General features: G+C 39.3%; 2 protein-coding genes across 2 annotated transcripts in view; both read right to left on the bottom strand.

Annotated features, from left to right (window-relative positions):
- Positions 1-20,540, bottom strand: part of LOC140952008 (small ribosomal subunit protein eS7-like) — a 149,688-nt gene that overhangs the window by 86,482 nt on the left and 42,666 nt on the right. The window lies entirely within an intron of this gene.
- On the bottom strand, positions 4,651-19,558 carry LOC140952011 (uncharacterized). The gene is made up of 6 exons (XM_073401408.1): positions 19,468-19,558; positions 13,745-13,789; positions 12,862-12,936; positions 11,927-11,995; positions 9,827-9,895; positions 4,651-9,203 (listed from the first exon to the last, which is right to left on the bottom strand). The coding sequence occupies exons 1-6, from the start codon at positions 19,556-19,558 to the stop codon at positions 6,193-6,195; spliced, it is 3,360 nt and encodes a 1,119-aa protein (XP_073257509.1). The 3' UTR covers positions 4,651-6,192.

The raw sequence follows: 20,540 nt of genomic DNA, 5'->3' as shown, positions 1-20,540 counted from the left end.
AAGAACAAAAATGTGTGAGTGTTAGGATAACCCTAGTACCAGGGCTCCCTTGTTACGCCGCAAAATGTAATAATCGCCCCAAATTGTAATACTAACGCAGAATGAAATAAGAATCGCCGCAAAATGTAATACTGACGCAAAATGTAATAACTTTAATTTCTAACGCATGAAGAAGTAGTTATAACAGAAAGTACTCTTGATTTTTACTCTCACAGTTACTATACGCACAATCGTTAAGAACGTAATTCTCTTCCCAAGAATTATACAATTAATGAAACGAAAAATACTTTTTTTGCCATGAATATTATTCGTAAGTAGCACTTGCCGTTTATTAGCATGTCCCCGTGAGTGGCTTCTAGGATGCAGTCTCCCAAAGAGGAATACCTACAATTTTCGTGATTCCAATGAAGTGTTTGAAGAAACGTGGTAACAAGCAACCAAAGACCCTTAAAAGTTTTCGATACTTGCCTCGGAATAGGTAGCCCTCGGAAGAAGGTTATCAGAGACTCACAAGTAGCCAAGGGTCTGAATGCATGTAACAGGACTTTAAAGGCTATTTTGGGGAAAGGATGGGTTTAAACGATTATCGAGTCAAAGATCTGTTAATAATAAAGATGATTGTCGACTGAGGAACACAGATTAGTGAGAATTTGTATTAATCGCGACCATAATACAGCTCGGGCTTTTTTAAATTTGAACTTAGTAGTACTGAGCCGTTTAATGTTCAAGCTTACATGAACATGTTCCTGTAAAGATAGGTCTTCCTTTTTTCTCGGCGTGGGGCAAAACGTTATTAACATTATAATAAGCAACTCTAGTTTCTTTTCCCAATTAACTCCCGTTTGACGTTATTTGGGGCAGAAGGTTCTAAACGCACTTTGCAAAATTTTTTTGAGGTATACCAATGTAAGAATGTATATTGATAAATATTTTAGAGAGGAAGGCATCAGGTCATGGCCGCAACCGCATAACCAACGTTTCATAAAGGTGTTTTGTCGTTATCGAAAATTAAAGGCTGCCCACAACCACAAAATTACGAAAACTGAAAATCAATGAAACACCGAAATAGCATTCAGAGTCAGATTATTCGTTAGCCATCTTCTCCATGAGAACATGTTGTTTAATTTTGTATTTGCAGACATTAAAAGACGGCCTTTGAAGACGCAAAAAATTCTGGAATAACATCAGAAACGTGTTATTGTTTTTAAATTTATTTCCTGGGTCAACCTTGCTTCTCTGGTTCGATTGCTTGTTTCGTCAGGAAGGGTTTTTTTCACCTGGTTTCGGCGATTTGTCGAATTTGGTCATCTCAGACAGGTATGCTTGTCACCCATTTTCGTGTGGAGCTCGATTGAAACTCACCGCACAACAGAAAATGACCCCGGTCGCTATTGGGCACTAAAATGTTTGTCGGAATACCCTCTATTTTAGTGCCCGGGTAATTTGCATCGGTACGGGTATCTAGATTAGACGAAGCATTACTTACAAAAGGAATTTATTGGTCTTGTTACATAGCTAATTGTGGCTGGTGAATCTATAACTTTTAGAACTTTCTGTCTACATATTTTCCAGTTTTTATCCATAATCGTACATGCAGCATGATTTCCCGGTTGTTACTACATGCAAGTGTATTATTTTGTCCTGATCTCCCAGAATTATGAAGCGATTTTAGGGGTGAAGTTGAAAGACTTGATTTAACGTCGCAGAATTAAACTGTAAAACTTGTGCCCCTATACTCCCTTCTACAAGCAATTATAAGCTATATTTTGTAAAAAGCCAATCCTAATCTTAGGAATAGTTTCTCTGCATCATGTATATAGGTTTCGCACTATTTATTATCCTCAATATCTTTATTGTTGTAGATATTAATTAACAAATAAAAAAAGCCTCAGCCGTGCTCTATTCTGTTATAAAGCACGCAGGAAACGACGAGAGCATGAGAGAAGTCGGGAAACACGAGCCGGAGGCGAGTATATTCAAGACTTCCTGAGTGCTCTCGTCGCTTCCTGCGTGCTTTATAACAGAACAGAGCACGGCTGAGGCTTTTTTATTTGTTTTATGATAAAGAATCCGACAATTTCCCCACGCATTCGCTTGTTATTTTCAAAACAAACTTTATTTCCAAAGCGAAAAAGTGTCATCAGTGTGCTTTTTACTCTCATAAGGAACAAAATTTTTAAATGCATAAATTAAACGTCGCAGAATTGTAGGCTTTGAACTCGGTTGAGTTGTTGAGTTTATAACCACGAGACGAGACAGGGTCTAACACTGGAACAAGAAGTGTTCATCAAGAACGACACCCATTTTGTCCCTGCAAGTACCGCTCATTGCGCATGATCTACAAGTTGTATGACGGGTCGGGACGGGTAGGAACGATGCAAGTGTGATTGGTGTGGGAAACACCTAACGTAATACCTTCAAATTTCACCTGAAAGGGAGGGGGTGGGGGATTAAGTTAACTTTTCTTCCGCGAATCGCTCTAAACAGATAAAACATGGTAACGGTCTTGATCAATCTATCAAGCAACAACTTTATACATGTACCTGCTTTAATAGCTGATCACACTTTATACTCCAATCAAAAGCAATAATCTATCAAAATGTTTATATATAACGTGGAAGATTATCAAAAAAGAAATTAATGAACATAATGAATTCTAGCAACCACTGTCATCAAATACTTATACTAAACACTGAATACTAAATGCAATTTTGTGTCCAAGTCGATCGTTTCTAACTGATCGATGTTTTTTGACCGATTAGTGTTTAAAATAGTAGTAAATATATACACTTCAGAAAAGGCTGCTGTTTTAAAAGTATCCATTCCTAAATTAAGTTGTGAAATGACCTAATGTATACATTATCAACATGAATAATAAAAGAAAAAAAGTTGATTAGCATACCAATACGGATAAAGGCTTTGTACTACTTAAAAGTAGTATTTATAATAATAAGTACCTAGCATATTAAGTGTATGATCTTCCAAACGGAAGCACTACAACAAAATGTTATAAGCAAGGTCAATCAAGTATGAGTATTCTTATCAAAATACTTCTTACTAAACACCGAGTCTACAGCAGCTCATTCTAAATCCAACAAAAATCTACTGCCATATTTTTATGTCTAAGATTGTGGTTTTACGAGATAGAGCGGTTTTTACTCGAGTGTCCAAAGTAATTCGCGTTTACTTCGGTTTTGCTTTACTTCGTTAAGCGATAGGTTAAAGAACCTTTTGCCTCCTTGTCATTCAGTCAGAAGTAAAACCAAAACAATCGTGACTTGCTCGCACACGTTTTCCCGCGCTTAGCGTCGGTTACATGTATTTTCTAGACTTTTGATTGGTTCACAGTTTGTCTGCATAATTTGTGACTGACCAGAGAACTTACTTTGGTTTTGGTTTTACGATACTCAGTTGAGTGTGTCACTGATGTTCTTACCACATTTTGACTTTTTCCGTGATCTATTTGTTTTGTTTAATAAACAAAATACCATCTATGCGTCTGTCCTCTAATGGTGTGATCATAAGTGAGTGCCAATCAAAATACGTGCATAATTGAGCTTGTTATATGATCTAAGATCTAGTGATCTAGTGCATACTAAACACTACGTACCAGATGTTACTGTGGTATTTAAGAAGATCGAATTCTTATAAAATGCCACCCGTCAATGCCTCTATATGTCCAAGACCCGGGGGGGGGGGGGGGTACTGCCATATATGGGCTATATGGGTATGTGCCGCTGTGAAGGGTATGGTTTTCAAGCAGTTTACTCTAGGATAGGGTATATAAATCAGAGCGTTTGGGTCTAGAATAGGGTATCATTTTTCAGGAAACTGATCAGTTGGTTGAAGATTTAATCTAGACTGAGGAAACAGCTACTCTAGGATAGGGGGATTTTGGGAGTTTACTCTAGTATAGGGAAGCAAAATTCAGCTGAACTAGCTCTGGTATAGGTCAAGGGTTCCAGGGTCCCAGCGGCACATCCCCACCCAGAAATTCTTAAAGTGCCCCCCCCCCCCCCCCCGGGGTCCAAGACTATGGTTCTAACTACTTGGCGTTTCCATTATAATAGAAATGAACAGTTCTAAAACATTAATCTTTCGGTCATAAGGGGACTTCATAGTTTAGGGCATTGGAGGGGGTCATTGTTTTGGGAACTTAAGAAGGAGGCCGTTATCAGATAATAAGAGAAGCCTTAGGAGGAATGCTTCAGGGAGTGGCAGATATCTGTGCGTCGCACTGAAGATGGGAATAATGTAATATTTCCCCATAAATAGGGGCTTGATATATTTGGAAGCGCGACTTACCAACGGACTTTTGTATCCCTCCCTCCACCATGCTTGCCTGCGTGCAGACGTCTCGTATTTCCTTTGTGTCTGCAGGCAAACACCCTGCATGCCCTAATAAATGAAAGCCCTCGAACATTCTGCCTTCAGGTATCACACCAAGAATACCTTACTACACAAACTCTACTCGATAAGATTACTGAAAAAGAAATGCCTTTTTGTAGCATTTGCCGTAGTCTGCTACACAGCCGTTTTTAGTGTCGTCACGCAACGCTCCTCCCCAACTACGCAACGCTCCTCCCCACTAAGTTGGGGAGGAGCGTTGCGTGACGACACTAAAAACGGCTGTGTAGCAGACTACATTTGCCGTAACTCTTGGAAGTGATATTAATTAAAGTTCATGTCTCTACTCTGCATTGCTCACTTCCTTAGAAGATAAAAATGGCGCGAAACTCCTGAGAATGTTTCATAGCATCATTTAGTTTGTGCCTTTACTTGACATTAAACAAAGAATAAAAAAATACCCCTTTTCTCTCTAGTTTTAGTACAATTCTAATAGCGTACTAATGCAAATACTGCACTATAATTGCCTGACCTATCGTATACTATCAGCCATTAGTGTATAATGTCTGGATTCAGGAATCGTCCACATAACGGGAAAGTTTTCTCGTCTTTCCGATGTTTCGGAGGAAGATTTGGAAACACTACAGGATACAGTAGAACCCCAGTAACTCGAACTCGGATAACTCGAACTCTCCCGCTAACTCGAACTGAGTCTCAATTCCCTTGGATTTGACCCAACTTTTCAGTCATTTTTACTTGGTTAACTCGAACTCGGATAACTCGAAAACCCCGCTAACTAAATTTCGTTTTCCTTGATCAAAATTTACCCTGATAACTCGAATTTCTGGTTCTTATAACTCGCCACGGATAACCATTGAGATATCCCATTAGCTCTTCTTATCTTGTGATCGAATTCTAACACTACAACAAAGGCTGGAGCAATTTGATTTTAATTACTGCAACGAACATATCACGTATTTGACAGTTATTTACCGATCATAACAGTGATACCGGATGCGGTGTCTTTGCTGTCACAAAGAAAAAAACAGTGCTACAGTGCAGTAAACGTGTATCCATTGGAATGTCTGTACAAACACATACTGTATATTCCCGGTTTTTTTTTTTAGCTTGAGAGTTCTTCAGTTGCTGAGTACAATTACATAATGTAAACTATCAATTATTAACCGGGAAAATTGAATATTTCAATCGACCCCGATAACTCAAAATCCCGCTAACTCGAACAGTTTTTCGTTTCCCTTCAGAGTTCGAGTTACCGGGGTTCTACTGTATTTCAGTTTTTAAAAAGGCTGAAGAAAGGAAATCGGTTATTATGTGACTTTAAAGCCTCAAAATTTTTCATTAAGCTGATGAGCGTGCGTAAATAGCTAGAAGTTTAGTAGTTGATGAGACCTTCTGCCTCATCAACTACATGTATCACGTCATGGAAATCTCGAGCACATGATCTAATTGTTAAATAAAAACCTAACTGGAAGTTTGGGAGAACGGAAAACACTGTGAATACGACCCGCCGGCGAGTGTTGCTACAGTTTTTTCGAGTTTTCTCAAGCTTTCACGAGTGATTTTGTGACTCAATAGAAACGAAGAGAAAACGCTGGCTGATAGAGAAAGGAAAAGCACTCGTTAACTTTGGTAATCAAAATGTAAATTCTCGTTGCTCGCGCCATTATCACTTCAACAGCTTTTGCTAGTTGTTTTTCTTTTCTTATATAGAGTTAGAGAAGTACTGCTTTTAGTTCAAGCTTTGTCTCAAAGTGTTTTCTAATTACTAGTTTTGTTGAGACCAATAGTTGCTGAGAATGCTAAGATCTTAACTCTCTTCTTCAGTTAATTGATCACGTTGGAACTGTGCGAGCGAAACTTATTGACACTAATCTCAAAGTCTCCACACTTGCCAATCCCTTTGGGTGGTCGGAGCGGATCGGGAGAAGTCTCATTGACAATTATTGCCATTCCCTCGAGCTGATGCACCTCTATGTGGCAGTGAAGAAACCAGTAGCCGGGATTATCAGATAGGAAATTGATGACAACGTACCCCCCAGCAGGGAGCATAACTGTGTCCTTCCTGATCGTATGGCTATCGATAGGAAAATGCATTGGTTCTATTTTCCATCTTGGTCTGGTACATCTCCTTTTGTCGCAGCCCTCTTTAGTACAGTGGATGTCATCGCAGTATATATCACTGTTGTGGTTTTCAATGAAACCATTTGTTTTGTTATATTCTGGATATCCAACATGAACAACATGAAAAGTATGGCCATGGAGATGAATGGGATGAGCATTGTGGTAAGCACCAATTGCCGAAAAAACCATTTGAATAGTTTCCCGATGTGGAATGTCTATGACATGGACACATGAACACTCGGGTGTCGAGGGATTGCAGTCAGCCTTAACGTCACACTTTGTGTCCTTTTTTAGAAACTCTTCATTTTGGGTTTGGGGAGGAAAGGAGGGGAGAATGAAATTGCGCCCATTGACTGCACTAGTTTGAGAGTCACCCTCAAAATTGAAGTTGATGAAATGTCTGCAACCTTTGCAATCCATTGGGCCTCTAGGCTTTGCATTTGGAAGCTCATCAGGTGGAGTTGGCTCAAGTAAACGTAGGCTTTGAACATTAGTACAGATAATGTAATATAATGGATGAAAGTTCTTAAATGGGCAGTTGACTGCTTTGCATGGTTCATTCTTGGTGCACTGTATAGGAGGAGACTTTTCTTTGATTTCTTGGTATTTTGTTGATGGTACATTATCATCCGGATCATCTGAGTCCCCATTCTGTTTGTAGTGTAAAATAGCCTCTGCCACGTGTCCTAGTGACCGGAAGGGTGGCCCAGCCCCACTTCTATCAATCTCCAGAGTCTCGGCACGCATCCAGTAGTCTTTCAGCCCAAATGTATCTCTTGTACTAAGAAGAAAGTCATACCTCTCTCCGGAATGGATGATAATGTAATCAACGTTTTCTACAGGCCGAATCCAATAGCCGTCAGTACCCACCACAGTCAGTTTATGGCCATCAATGGAGAAGCGGTAAGCATACAGCCCTTGGGCTCCAATTAGCCGAAAGCGATATGTCTTTTTAGCCTCGACAGTAAATATACTCAGTCTTGTCTTGACGTATGGAACATCAACGTGCCTACCTTTCCCATTTATAATTCCCGAAAAATACGGGACAGGCCCAACCTCTCCTTCTTCAAAACTACGTGTGGATTCGTACCGTTGATCATCTGGAGTGGGCACCTCGCCAAGCGACTTGTCTGGATAAAAGCCCAAGCCAGCGTGGATCTGTGTGAAGAGGTCCAGGGATGACTCATGTTGCCAGTCTAGAAGCGTTAAGGTGTGCTTTTCTGGAAGGTCTTCAAATGCACCATGCTCTTGGAGTTCGGCTTTGATTGTCTCCATTCTTTCGGGTATTTCTTTAACTATAAGTGCACCAAAGAACCCATCTGTCCTCTGAGCACCACTGTGAGAATGGTACCAAAACGTCCCAGAAGGACGAGCAATGTACATGTATGAAAAGCTTGATGAAGGCCCTATCTGACATTGGGTCACTTGTCCTACACCATCCATCCAAGGTGTTCCTCTCTGGTGCATCCCATGCCAGTGAATTGAAATACCCTCAGTGGTAAGATTGTTGTGAACATGAACTACAACAGTTTGCCCTTCGTTAACTATCAAGGTAGGTCCAGGAATCTGTCCATTGACGGCTATCGCCAAACGATACGTTTTACCATCTACAAACTGGGGATTAGTGCATTTGGTGCTGTCCTGTGTTGAACATGTTCTACTAGTTTGCAGAGGCATAGGAGTCCCATCATCACCGAAATAATAGATCACTCCCTGAGATCCTCGCATAGCAATTCCTGTTGGTTCATCCACCGATAACTTTTGATAGCTGGTGAAGGTTCGAATTTCATCAATTTCAAGGTTAAATCTGCAAACCTCTGCATTTGAACTGCATTCACAAGTTGGATTGCCATATTCACAATTAAGGGTTTCTTGAACTACCCATGTTAGTTTGATGTCTTTCGCATTGTAAGGATATTTGTACTCTTCATTAGCATCAAGCCACTTGTTGAGGTGTGGATCACTTGTCAGATTCTCGTACTGCTTATCACCAGTCTTAGCAGAAGTGCGAATGGATGCTATGTACCAACCGTCATCTCCTCCATATTGAGTTTGTAGGTGAATTTCCTTAATGTCAGGTAGAGACACGCACTGTGTAGTTTTAAACCGGCTTCTAAAGTGTAACTCTTGCACATAAGATTGGTCTCGTTTCATAGGTCCTTCAAGTTCTGCCTGACATTTTTTATTATTTGATAGAAAGACAACTATCAAGTGATTCTTTCCATACTCGTTAGAGAAACTAGCTCCCCACTTGTCTCCCGTCATTGCATCTACACGTATATATGTGATACATGATCCTGCGACAGCATTGGTAAGGAGGTGCTTTTTGGCATTGTATGGGTAACGATATTCTTCATTGCTGTCCACCCACATACTGAAGCCTGGATCTGTGGTCAGTTTAGTGTATATTTTATTCGCTCCCATGCTGTAGGTGTCGATCGATGCTACGTACCATCCATCAGTACCTCGAGCCTCGAGATAAACTTCCTTGATGTCCTTTTGAGTGCAGATGAGTTGCGGTGTAAAATCACGGTAGACATTCAATTCTATTTTGTATTGCAAACCTGGATACTTGTCATATTTCAATTCTGCTCGATACTTCATGCGATTGTTCAGGACGATCACCAGTTCTGGATTATTACCCCAGCGACGCCGTTGACCTCCTCCGTACACGTTGCCCGTCATTGCTACAACCTTTACATAAGCAATGGATCCTATGTAGAGAGAATGCAAGAGCCATTTTGTTACCTAGCCAAATACACAAGAAATTGGTGTTTCTCTTGAAATCAGATGATATTTCAAACAAAATTGAACTTTCAAATGGCCTCAACCTAGGAAATGATAAGACCAAACGGTTGCTAAATTGAGTCAAATGGCCTCCACCTAGGAAATGATAAGACCAAACGGTTGCTAAATTGAGTCTCAGCAATGTAATCATCTTCCTCAAATCATCAAATTACATGTTCACTGTCAAATATCGTCAAAGGTGCATCTGGACTCCAACTGTCAGCGTTTTAGTGAGAGAAATGTGGGAAACTGTAAAATTATTTAAAAAGTTCCCATCCTTTGAGTTTCTTCCCTCAACAATTTCATACATGTTTAAGGAATAAAGCTTAGCTTCTCCAATATAGCTCAAATCCTGTATTTCCAGTCTATTGTGCCATTTTACAAATCCAAAATACATGCAATATCCAGAATGTATTCCCTAAATTGGCAGAAAATAATTAGGAGAGTTATAACTTCAAAGTTACTTATTTTATGTCAAAAGTTTGGGACTGGGAAAAAAAGAAAATGAAATAATAATTAAAACATCTAAAGTATGAAAAAATTACCTTACCTTTCTCAAGAGCCCTTAAATGATCTTCATGAAGGTTCCTTGGTTTGTCTAAAAATTCTTTCAGCACATCTAAAGAAAAAAAATCTACAAAATTATATTCTAGGTAATTGGATTAGTGGAAGCACACTCTAACATAACTCACAGAACAATTAATCAATTAATGGAATAAGGGCCTGCATGTCTCCTCCCACTCCACTTCCTCTTTTGGATTGATTGAAGAGAGAGAGAGATCTACAAAACCAAGGTTAAAAAGGTTCCACTACTTAGTGTCAATCAAGGTCGTGTTCTATTGGGACCAAACATTTGCAGTTGGTCAGGCTTGTTGGGTCCTTTAGGTGTCCTATTGAGTAAAAAAATGTATTGGGTGTCTTGGCTGAACAACCATTTCAATATTGAACTTTCAACCCTGTGTAAAGAGCTGTAACCATTTCAGCAAAAACGGTTAGAGTATTGTTGTATTTGGAAACTTCCATCAAATCAGCTGCTATCTTCATTGTTCTAATCTTTTGGGACACATGTGTAAACACTTGAAAAGCTTTGGAGTGTAGAAAATAAAGTGAAAATAGCAATGAAGAAATCAGAACTGAGCCTATTATTACTTGTTGTGTACAAAAGTAACTTCTAGAATCGGTATTGGTCCAACCTTAAGCAACACCAAAACCAAAGAAACCACAAGGACCAATCATAACAGATGCATTCAATTGCAACATAGAAGTCCAGTCAGAGCTTAATTTTAGAGTCTCTAACCTTGCAATCAAAATTGAGCTTCTCCCTTTCCAAAACTTTGCTGAAAATACTTAACTGCTCACTAATTTATCCACACTTTATATTTCATCCACAACTGTAATAGAGTTTGTGCCATGAACTACAAGTCGAATCTTCCTCACCATGAGAGTTAAATTTGAAACACATGCTGTTAGAGTCATGAGTTCTTCCCTACGCTAGTCTTGTCCTTTGTGTTCTTAACTTCCTTGACATAAACTTGCTGAGTTAAGCCAATTTAGGTACTCCGTCAAAGATTCCCTCTTGCTTCAAAGGTTTAATCACCTTTCTTTATTTAACCACAAAATTCCTAATTCAAGTAAATGTATCTGGCACTAAACGCGAGAAAACAGGCGCTACGAAGTGGCGATTGGTTTTAGTATCTTACTGATCGAGATATGGGTGGAAGTATATGATTCATCATAAAACATGGTAAAATCAAAATCAAAACAAAGACACATAACGTTTGATAGTCTGGCTTACAAAAAGGTCTGCATTAGCAAAATAGTCTAAACAAAGGAAAGAACTTTTTTCGTGGATTCACTATAAGCTGCAGTTGCCTTTCTGAAAATCCTAGCTCACCTTTGATCGCGTAATAAAAAGGAAAAAATTTTCCCACCATCAATTTTACCATGTTCTGAAAGTTCCAGGTACATTTTACTAAAGAAACTTTACTATTACCTATATGATCACAATTAATCTTGAGAATCTCAGGAAATCAATGCCCCATGCAGACTAGGTGCCAGTGCCCAGTTCTCAGGAACAAGCACTTAAATAGATGTTGCCCGTTGTTCAGACACCATAGCACCATGCCCTGGACTGAACATCTTCCATCCTCCCAGAGCAGTTAGTTGGGGTGGGATGAAGTAAACACAACAAAACTTGCCACTTTTAAGGACCAATTCTTTTCTCATTTCCTCCCAATGGCTGCTGCCTGATGTAGTTCATTGTTCAGACACCACTTACACTGTACCATGCCCTGGACCAAGCATCTTCCTTTCTCCTAGACCCAGGAGCTGAGTTACTGTATTTGGGGTGGGACAAAGTAAATGCAACAAAACTTACCACTTTTAAGGACCAATTCTTTTTTTAATTTCCTCATGAGTGTTTTGCCTGCAAAGTTGTACAATTCTCCAAAAATTGGGGAGAGTGGAGTTTAGTTTTGCTGGCATCCCCAGACCCCCTGGCACTATGGCTGTAACTAATTATAAGTACAACTCACTCGAGGCGTAGTATCCCTAAAAAATATGGGAGACTACTTGTTGTACTCACTAAATGTACTTAATATATACTGTACATAAATACTGATTAAAATATATTTCTTAATAATCTCCTCACCTTTTTCAGGAGACCGGAAATTGCTTTCGGGAAATTCCCTTGAATTCTCGAAAACCTCTTTGGGTACGTCTAAGGGGAGAAGATCACCAGAAAAGAAAATGTGATTTAAAGACTTGAATTAACTATTAAGAGGTACAAAACTAAATTCCAACTTAATGATGATAGGTAATTAAGTGTCAGTCAGTTTTCCTATCAAAATCCACAGCTAGTTGTTGTAGTCATATGCCATCTTATAATCAATCATGACCAATTTAAAATTTGTTGACATGATAAAAATGCTTATTTGACTGAGGTAGATTGGACCAGACAGGAAATATTTGGCTCTGGGTCAAGCTGCATAGAACTCGCTTAGAATGCGTTTAGATTAATGATGATATGGGGCAGCTAGTTTACTTCTTACCCGAAAAAAATTATGCATGCCAGAACGCGTAAATTTTGAACGTGTAGTACAAACATACTCAAATTGCATGAAAAACAACATACATATTGGTCATTTTTAGTTTCTAAGAAAGACAGAATGTTATGAGGCCAAAACTAGTTGCTACGGAATCTTCCAAGATTAATTTCTGCACCACGGAGGTTAGAATAAATAATTTCTATTTACTAGCATCTAATTTTATTTATTATTTCCTTATTAAGTAGTTTTGCCTTCAGTTTGAACGTTGGCCGCTTTTGAAGAACAATTATTTTTAAATTCCTCCCAAGAATTTTTGTCTGAATTATGAGTGTTATCAAAAAATAGTACCATTCCCCTGAAACAAAGAAGGAGAGAGCAGTTGTCACCCCCAGACCCCCTGGCTTATATGCCTACGTCTATTCACAAATCATCTTTTATTTTCCCTGTTACTAACTGTAACCAGCTGGAGTACCACACTCTGTTGTCTCCCTGAAAAAGATGAGAGACTACTTGCCTATTTGCTAAATACTCTACTTACCGGTACTTTCAGCAAGAGTATGGAATTTCAATCCAGGAAATTCCCTTGAATTCTCAAAATCCTCTCTGGCTAAGTCTAAGGAGAAGAAAATCAAATAATATTTATTTATCAATTGAACAATGCCAGATAAAATAAAATAAAATAACTAACTACAAACAGCAGGGACACCACAATTTTATTGCAAAAAGGTAGCCAATTACTACCAACCCAGATATAAAGAGGTTAAGGCTAAAACTACTATAGATAAGTTACCTTATTATGTGAGCTATGTGGTCCCACAATTGCTCCAAGCGAAAACTTAATAGCACACTCCAGGAAAGAGTGATAACCTGAGGTGAGAGTGGCGCATGTGCTTCGATGGGATTTGGCAAACATTCTTGTTTACATTTTTGCAGCCCAAATGATCCCATAGATGCATGTGCTCCTGCTGTGACCCTGAGCTTTCATTTTTTTTTGAAGTGAGCCTTCACAAAAACTTCTCATGAGGGCCATATACATTAGTGCAAACCTAGCTATAATAGCCTTGCCAGAGAGGTATACAACCTCATATTTTGCCCAAAAAATTGTACGATTCCCTCAAAACAGCCCTGGGCATTATTGCCCCCCTGACCTGCCCTGGCTGGTACACCTATGACTGTTTTACAAGTCATCTTTTATGCATGACTGTCTTACTGTCTTGTATATTTGGATTATTGTAGCATTTTGTGTTCCACTCTTTTTGCCTCTGGACTTTATGAATCGTATCATTTTTTATTTTTTTATTTTTCTTATTGTTACTTTCTATTCTATTTCTATGTAACCTTGGTGTTTTTTTCGTTCGTGTTGGGTTTAATTGTAATAGCTTTTCCCACAGTGATATTCAGTCATATTATAAGCTGCTTACCTGGTGAATGAGCATTGCTGACCTTTGTATTTAAGTCCCTCAGTTCTGAAAAAAGAATTATTTTAGTAAATGAGAGACTGGAGGGTTCTGATGGACGAAGGGTAGGAGGGAAGCAACAGTGTTTCTCAGGGTCGTATTTCAAAGAGAAAACTCTTCATTATGATTGGCTGAGAGTAGGGCCAAGATATTGAATATACTGAATTCAGTTCAAGTGATCTTTTAAGATAAAATATTATTGTTTTAAAAAACAATAATATTTTTATAAACTAAACATTTACCAGGTTGCATGTAGGTAGCATCTGGCAAATCCAGAAAATTCCTTTTGAAGTCCAGCAGACGTTTGTCTTAATTTTCGAAGCTGCATCATAGCCATGTCCCTGTCTTACCTTAGTTTTTATAGCTTTAGAGAATCGAATCTGAGAGAATGGAAGGACTTTGACTCATCGACTTTGAGACCTCGATGCTGTCGATGTATGATTTTTCCAAGGCAGAGTATTCTTTAGCGGCATTTCTTACGGCGCCCGCCACATTAATCCGATGCCATTTGCCTGCTGGACAAACTTCCGAGTTCTTTCGGAATGGACATCGTATGCCATCGTCTGTGCTTCGTCTGGTTACGAACATTATACTCGGTGTCAACGCGCGCGTTACACCACTCTGTCCACCAAAAAGTGGCCCACCGCTCTGATTTTCGCACAAAGCAACTCGAATGATTGTACCAGGGTCCCCTAAAATCGTGCGTTATGCTTTTAAGCATCAGCCCCACCGCCCCCCACTTCTCAATAAAAAGTAGACTACTATGCTCCTAATCATAATTATGCTTGACTGTCCCTGTTATTCTCGTTATTATGCCACAAAAGAGTTTTCTCATACTCTTTCCTCCCCCTCTCTCCCACGAAACAAGCGTAATTTTCATAACATGTTAGCAACACAAAAGTACTGAAATAACTAATGAAATAATGAAACTGAAACCAACGCTGCACTCCCAGAAAAGAATGCGATATTCATAAATAAATCAGTAACACACTGACACACACATAACCCAAAGGATAAAAAGTAAGGTAAAGTTGGAAAGTAGGTACTTGTAATGGCAAAAAACTGCGTAGAACGTTAAATTGGCTCGGCAATTTAACAATTCTCTTTAAATAAATGGGCCCTGGTAGCTAAAAAAAGCTATAATTTTTTTTAAAAAAATAGTTCTTTTCTTCGAAAAAAGGCATTGTTATTCTGGCAAAAGTGTAGTATTATGCTGGCATTTATGCTTGATGCTCCACAGATACTATTATTCTCGAAATTATGCCGGTAGAAAAGTATTAACCATAGACTGAAGAAAGTCCCTAAGTTTTTTCAAGGCCGAGAAAAAATTTTCACGACAAATATAGTACACTCAAGCAAATCAAAGCATCGTTCAAGAGGACGACAAAAACTGATATAAACTCAATACATAAGAATTAACGCTTCTCAATGCCCTCTTTGTCGTTGCGTTACTAACTGGCAGGTAACGCGCCTCTCATTAAAAGTTGACAACCGCCATGTTGTTAAACGCCGGCCACGCAGGCGATTAGGGAGCTTAAGCAAACCACGACGGCAAGGGCAACGTAAGCGTAACCGAACAAAAAGTTTAATGAGCTGAGCAATGGCCGTGCACGTGCGTCATAAATCTTTGTACATTTCGTAGCCGTCCTCTGCAAAACAACGTGAAATGTCAAAGTTCTGCGTATTTTGGAGAACGTGAGCCACGACGACTATTTTTTCGTATTTCTTTTCCGAAATGATATTTAGTTTGACCGATCGGCGTACTAAACAGATCTATATATTGTGCTAAATTGCTACTTTCAAACAATAAAGCATGTCTTCCCCCGGGTTTGAAAATATGGAGAAGTAAACAAAAGGAAAAGAAAAACTAAACAAAACAAGCCAAAAACGAACAAAACAAAACAAAAACAACATGAAAACATGACAAGCAGAAAGGTACTAAAGAAGAAAAGACATTGCTTGGAATTTTCTAAGGAGCGTTGGTCCATTCCGTCGAAAAAGGATTTTGCTTGCCAAGTTGAAAATAATTTCAAGCAACCCGTTCATGTCCAAACTACTGCCACGCAGACTGACTTAGTTTTACCTGCTCCGTCATCCGAGGTAAGTGGTATAAATCAAGACGGCGGATTCGCTCTCCATACGGACAAATTACATGACTTCTGTGTCAATTTTACCAGCGCTGAAGAGCAAGATGCTAGAAAATGTGGCAGCCTTACCGAAAAGTTTATTGAAAACAGAGCAATTCATAAAGTAGTTAGTGTGTTTGAAAGCAAAAATCACAAACTTGATAAGTTAACGAGTAAGAATCTCTCCCTATCAAGCCATCGTCGTTTTGGATTTCGATTTCTGAAGTTATGCGAGATGCTGTTTCAGAAAGCAAATGCAGTGCCGGGATGTGGAAAGTCGGGACAGTTCTCTTTTAAGAAAGAAACGGAGCCACAGACAGGAATACTTAAGTTGGAATTTATTTGCTTTGAATGCGAGAAACTGTTTAGTAATTGTCTAGCAACAGCCAGACTATTCTTGCCCGTAAGAAACCAAAGCGCTCATCTGACCAATTATGTCCTGCTGGCGTTCACTTGTGGATTATACTTTAAAGTTTATGACCCCTTGATGGGAACCCTAGGGATAAGCCACTTTAGCAAAAAGCAGTGAAAAAATTTTTTTCTGGCCAATCAGAAGCAGGCAATGCAAACGCTTCTGGAACTGGTTCGGTAAGAGTAAGTGCCCAGGGGCTCGTCTCGATCTTACGGTAAACTTTCACCACGAACATTTTATCGACCCGACTAACTGCCCCTGGGTCTCCGAGGATGTAATCACACAAGCACGAACTTGAAAATTTTGAGTTGAAAACCTCGACAAGTTTACTTTATTCACCCATTTACTCGTCGGCTGAAACTTGGAAAATCTTTAGAAACATGCTGTGTCAATTTTTTTCGCTTGAGCTGACATTTTAAGCAAGAAAAAACCCGTATTTTGGAAAGCATCTGTTTTGCAAAACAAGGACTGATTACGCGTACAAGCTTCGTGTACAAGACTTCGCGACTGGTAAGAATTTGTCTTTTAATCAGTGCTCTAAACGAGAGAGTTTTGCTTTTTTCTCGGGAAAGTTATTTTATAAAAGCAAAAGAAAACTTTTTCCAGTGTTTGCATATCCTGATCTCGAAAGTTACGCAAACCCTCGACTTCGTCTCGTGTTGGCATAACTGTCTCGAATTCTCCCAACCCCTCTCGTGTTCATATCAGGCTATGCAAACACGGAAAACGTTTTCTATTGGTTAAATGTAATATATGTCAGTTTCATTATACTGAATGCACTGGTACAAAACGAAGCAAGACATGTTTGTAAATAATAAAGAATGAACTGTTTAAAACATATAAAACAAAGGGGTCAAGCAACTTCCGAACACCAAGCCACCTTAAAAAAATACTAATCAACTGCTCCAGTGATCCCCCAGTGATGAGGTAAGTAGTGTGTTTACAGTTATAACTATATCCAAAGGTCACCTACAAGCAAATTACATGTATTATCCTCATCTTGTTTACATTGACAATCCCGGGACTCTCACCGTCGTACGATCCGCCGGGGACCTGAAACAGTTCCCTCTGTTATTTTATCTTCTTTCAGCACATAAAAGAATCCAAAGACAATCTTTTCCTTTTCTCGAATACTTTTCGTCCATGGCGTAGTAATTTTATAAATATATAAACAGGGGCACCCAACGTCAATTTTCGGAAAATATCTGTTAGGAAGACGATTTGAGATCTAGAATTTTCGGAACATTTGTTGTAAAATTTCTTGCTTGCCTGCCTCTCCTAGGATTTTCGAACATCTAAAAAATGGTATAATTGCCCATTTTTAACGGATTTTTACCCCAAAAAGGTCACCTAGAATTTTCGGGAGCCTTTTTTTCTGGCTGAAATTTTCGAAAAGGTTGGTTTGGATCCCGAGATAATTTTCGGATCACCAGACTTTCCACTAGGAAATCCGAACAGACGAAAAATTTTTAGGGGATAAAAATATGCCTATATCTACCGTTTAACTACTAAAATACGTTTAACAATGCTATGTTTAAGTGGTTTTGAACTATATTCTCGTTGGTTTTCCAGGCCTTTATTCAGGGGCACCCACAACAAAGCAGGGCCTCGATCAATTCGGTTCCCTCGCATAGCATATTGGGTAAGTATCATACGCATGCGTTAAAGAAGCCACTTCCGGTTTACAAAACTCTAAAATAATCGCGAGGTTTGTCTCAAAATGCATTTTAAACGTACCGGACTATTTAGACTGAAATTCTGCAAAAAAAAGGTGCATTCATTTTTAGGAATTTTTCTCTTTGACACGAATTAGGACTACCGTATTTATTCGATTAACCGCCCTGGGCGCTTATTAAATTTTTGGACCTTGAGAGTGGGCGCTTATTCGAGGTGGGCGCTTATTCGAGGTGGGCGCTTATTCGAGGCTGGGTCTCTTATTATATCTTATTGGAGTTTTTGTGGGAGGGAGTGGGGTGGGGTGGGCGCTTATTCGAGGCTGGGCGCTTATTAACTTTTTCTGCCTTTAGGATGGGCGCTTATTCGAGGTGGGCGCTAATTCGAGGTTGGGCGCTTATTCGAATAAATACGGTATTTCTGTACCTCAAATCTGGGTTAGAAGTCTTGCTCAAAGAAAATATTACAAAAACTATGCATAATTTAATGTGAGATTAATCAAAAGTAAATTTCCACGAAAAAACATGATTGAAATGATAAACTTCCAAGATGTTAGACATTTTCGTTTCTGATCACGTGGTCATAGGCGTCGTTCATTGACGTCATATTGACATTTGCATATCACCAGGAAGTACAGTGCCATAATATGACCAATGCATGACAAAAGGAGTCCAAGCTACACGACCAAAATTTTTCCCTAGAAACGGCTTCAAAACTAGGTCACTGTGACGCGGTATAAATCATTTATACCGCGTCACAGTGACCTAGAAAAGTGTCTATCAAGTTGATAGACACTTTTCTCTCGTGACAACAACGTCCAATTTACGCGAGCTGTAATCGGCTCCTGACGCGAGCAATGATCGGCGTGACGCACCACATGTCATTCAACCCAGCCTACGGGAGAGACTTTCAATGACCCGTTGTCAATTTGGCGGATTTTTCAACAACCATCAAGATCACATTTCGGAAAGCGTGAACTTTAGGAAGTTGGCGAGCTCCGTTCGGCGGTCGGCACAGAGAGTCTGATTATTGTTACGAAAAGAAAACACAATGCATCTTACGTCATTATTTGGCGAGCTTTGGGAAAAAAAGACCAGTAGCGTAGGACCTACAGTTAACTCATCATCAATGCGCCCGGTTTTGCATGGTGTTGAGCCCTAAAGAGCAGACATACTAGTTATCTAACAATGCGAAATTTCTGTTGGTTCCTAACAAACTTTAAATGTTGTAGGAGAATTTGCAAGGTCGCTCGCACGTAACCTTAACTGGTAATATTATTATACAAAGCTAGGGCCACGACAAACACATTCTAATTTGGCAGGCTGCGGGCCTACGCGTCAGCTAACAGACGTAAAATAATCCACGAAATTTTCAGCGGACTGGTGATACAGAAAATACTGTGTGATTCACGAACCTCAGTGCAGTGGTTATAGCTTTTTCGCTTGAAAGTTGTTGCATATATCTTTATAACCTACCTTTTACGATGTCCTCTATGCTAAGCTCCTGCGGCTGAAGAGCAGAAGCCAGTGCCAGGAACAAAATCAAAATGGAATGACTCCCCAGCATCTGGAACTGGAGTGAGGTTGAAATTTCAAGTTTTTTTTTCTCTCGGTTTCAGGAATCGCATACCACGCTTTCGAGGTTCTCTTGATCGCGACGTCGACTCGATAGACGACAGTTGAAAGTATTGCAGCAAATTTTATTCCAAGATTTATATTATAGTGCCAGCGAAAAGCGCGGTTCATTCTAGAGCAACGAATCACAGCGCAGGTCATGCTAGAGAAGCCAATCACAGCGCGTCCGATCCTGATGACCTTTCAGCACTACTGTTGCTGTTTCTTCCGGGTGTGATAATTTATGAACAAAATAAATCCCTCGTAAAATTAACCGTTGCGCCAAGTTCGGAATGTAGTAATTTATGTGATGGCGTGATCTGATTGTCTCATTCAGCATCGTACAATTTTCATATGTGAAAAACGCTGTGAAGAAAAAAATCAGTGAAAAAGTCAGTGATGGCCGTAATCCGTGCCGCTGCAGTAATTTCGACAAGGGTTGTATTCTGCATTACAATCCGAGCATATTTACGCGCCAAATGGAAGCTGTTAAATAGAATAATGAAAAATGTAATAATAATTTCCGAATGACATGCAAACTATAGGTTGTTATTATTATTGTTATTTCATTAATAGTAATAATAACGAGTAATAATAATGACTGGCTGTACTAGTGTACCACACTGTAGTGCGCGTGTAGCAAAGACTTGGGTTCAGATGTCGAATTGAAGTCACTGTTGTCGAAAACAAGGAATAAAAATTTTAAAAAACGCTTTTATCAACTTTCAATGCATTATGCAAATACATTTAATTCAATTTAATTCGTTTTCGCCACCTTGCGGGATAGAAGAATCGGCTATTATTAGAGAAAGAAATCTTGCCCGTGTTTATTTTTGTTAGACAAGCTTGAGTTTTTGTGGAAATGATCCCTAGTCATATGATGACATAGCTGTGACGCTTACGTTTTAAAAAATATGTGGCAAAAATAGTGGTTG

This window comes from Porites lutea, chromosome 11, assembly GCF_958299795.1.
Source record: "Porites lutea chromosome 11, jaPorLute2.1, whole genome shotgun sequence".
NCBI classification, from domain to species: Eukaryota; Metazoa; Cnidaria; class Anthozoa; order Scleractinia; family Poritidae; genus Porites; species Porites lutea.
This window is presented reverse-complemented; position numbering and strand designations above follow the sequence as displayed.

Bases quoted from the DNA above. Each gene is read 5' to 3' on its own strand.
- LOC140952011 (XM_073401408.1), bottom strand. From the start codon at position 19,558: ATGCTGGGGAGTCATTCCATTTTGATTTTGTTCCTGGCACTGGCTTCT. The intron at 11,996-12,861 runs GTAAGTAGAGTA...TTCTCCCCTTAG, and splicing joins TACTCTTGCTGAAAGTACCG to ACGTACCCAAAGAGGTTTTC. The intron at 9,204-9,826 runs GTAAGGTAATTT...CTCTCTACATAG, and splicing joins TTTAAGGGCTCTTGAGAAAG to GATCCATTGCTTATGTAAAG.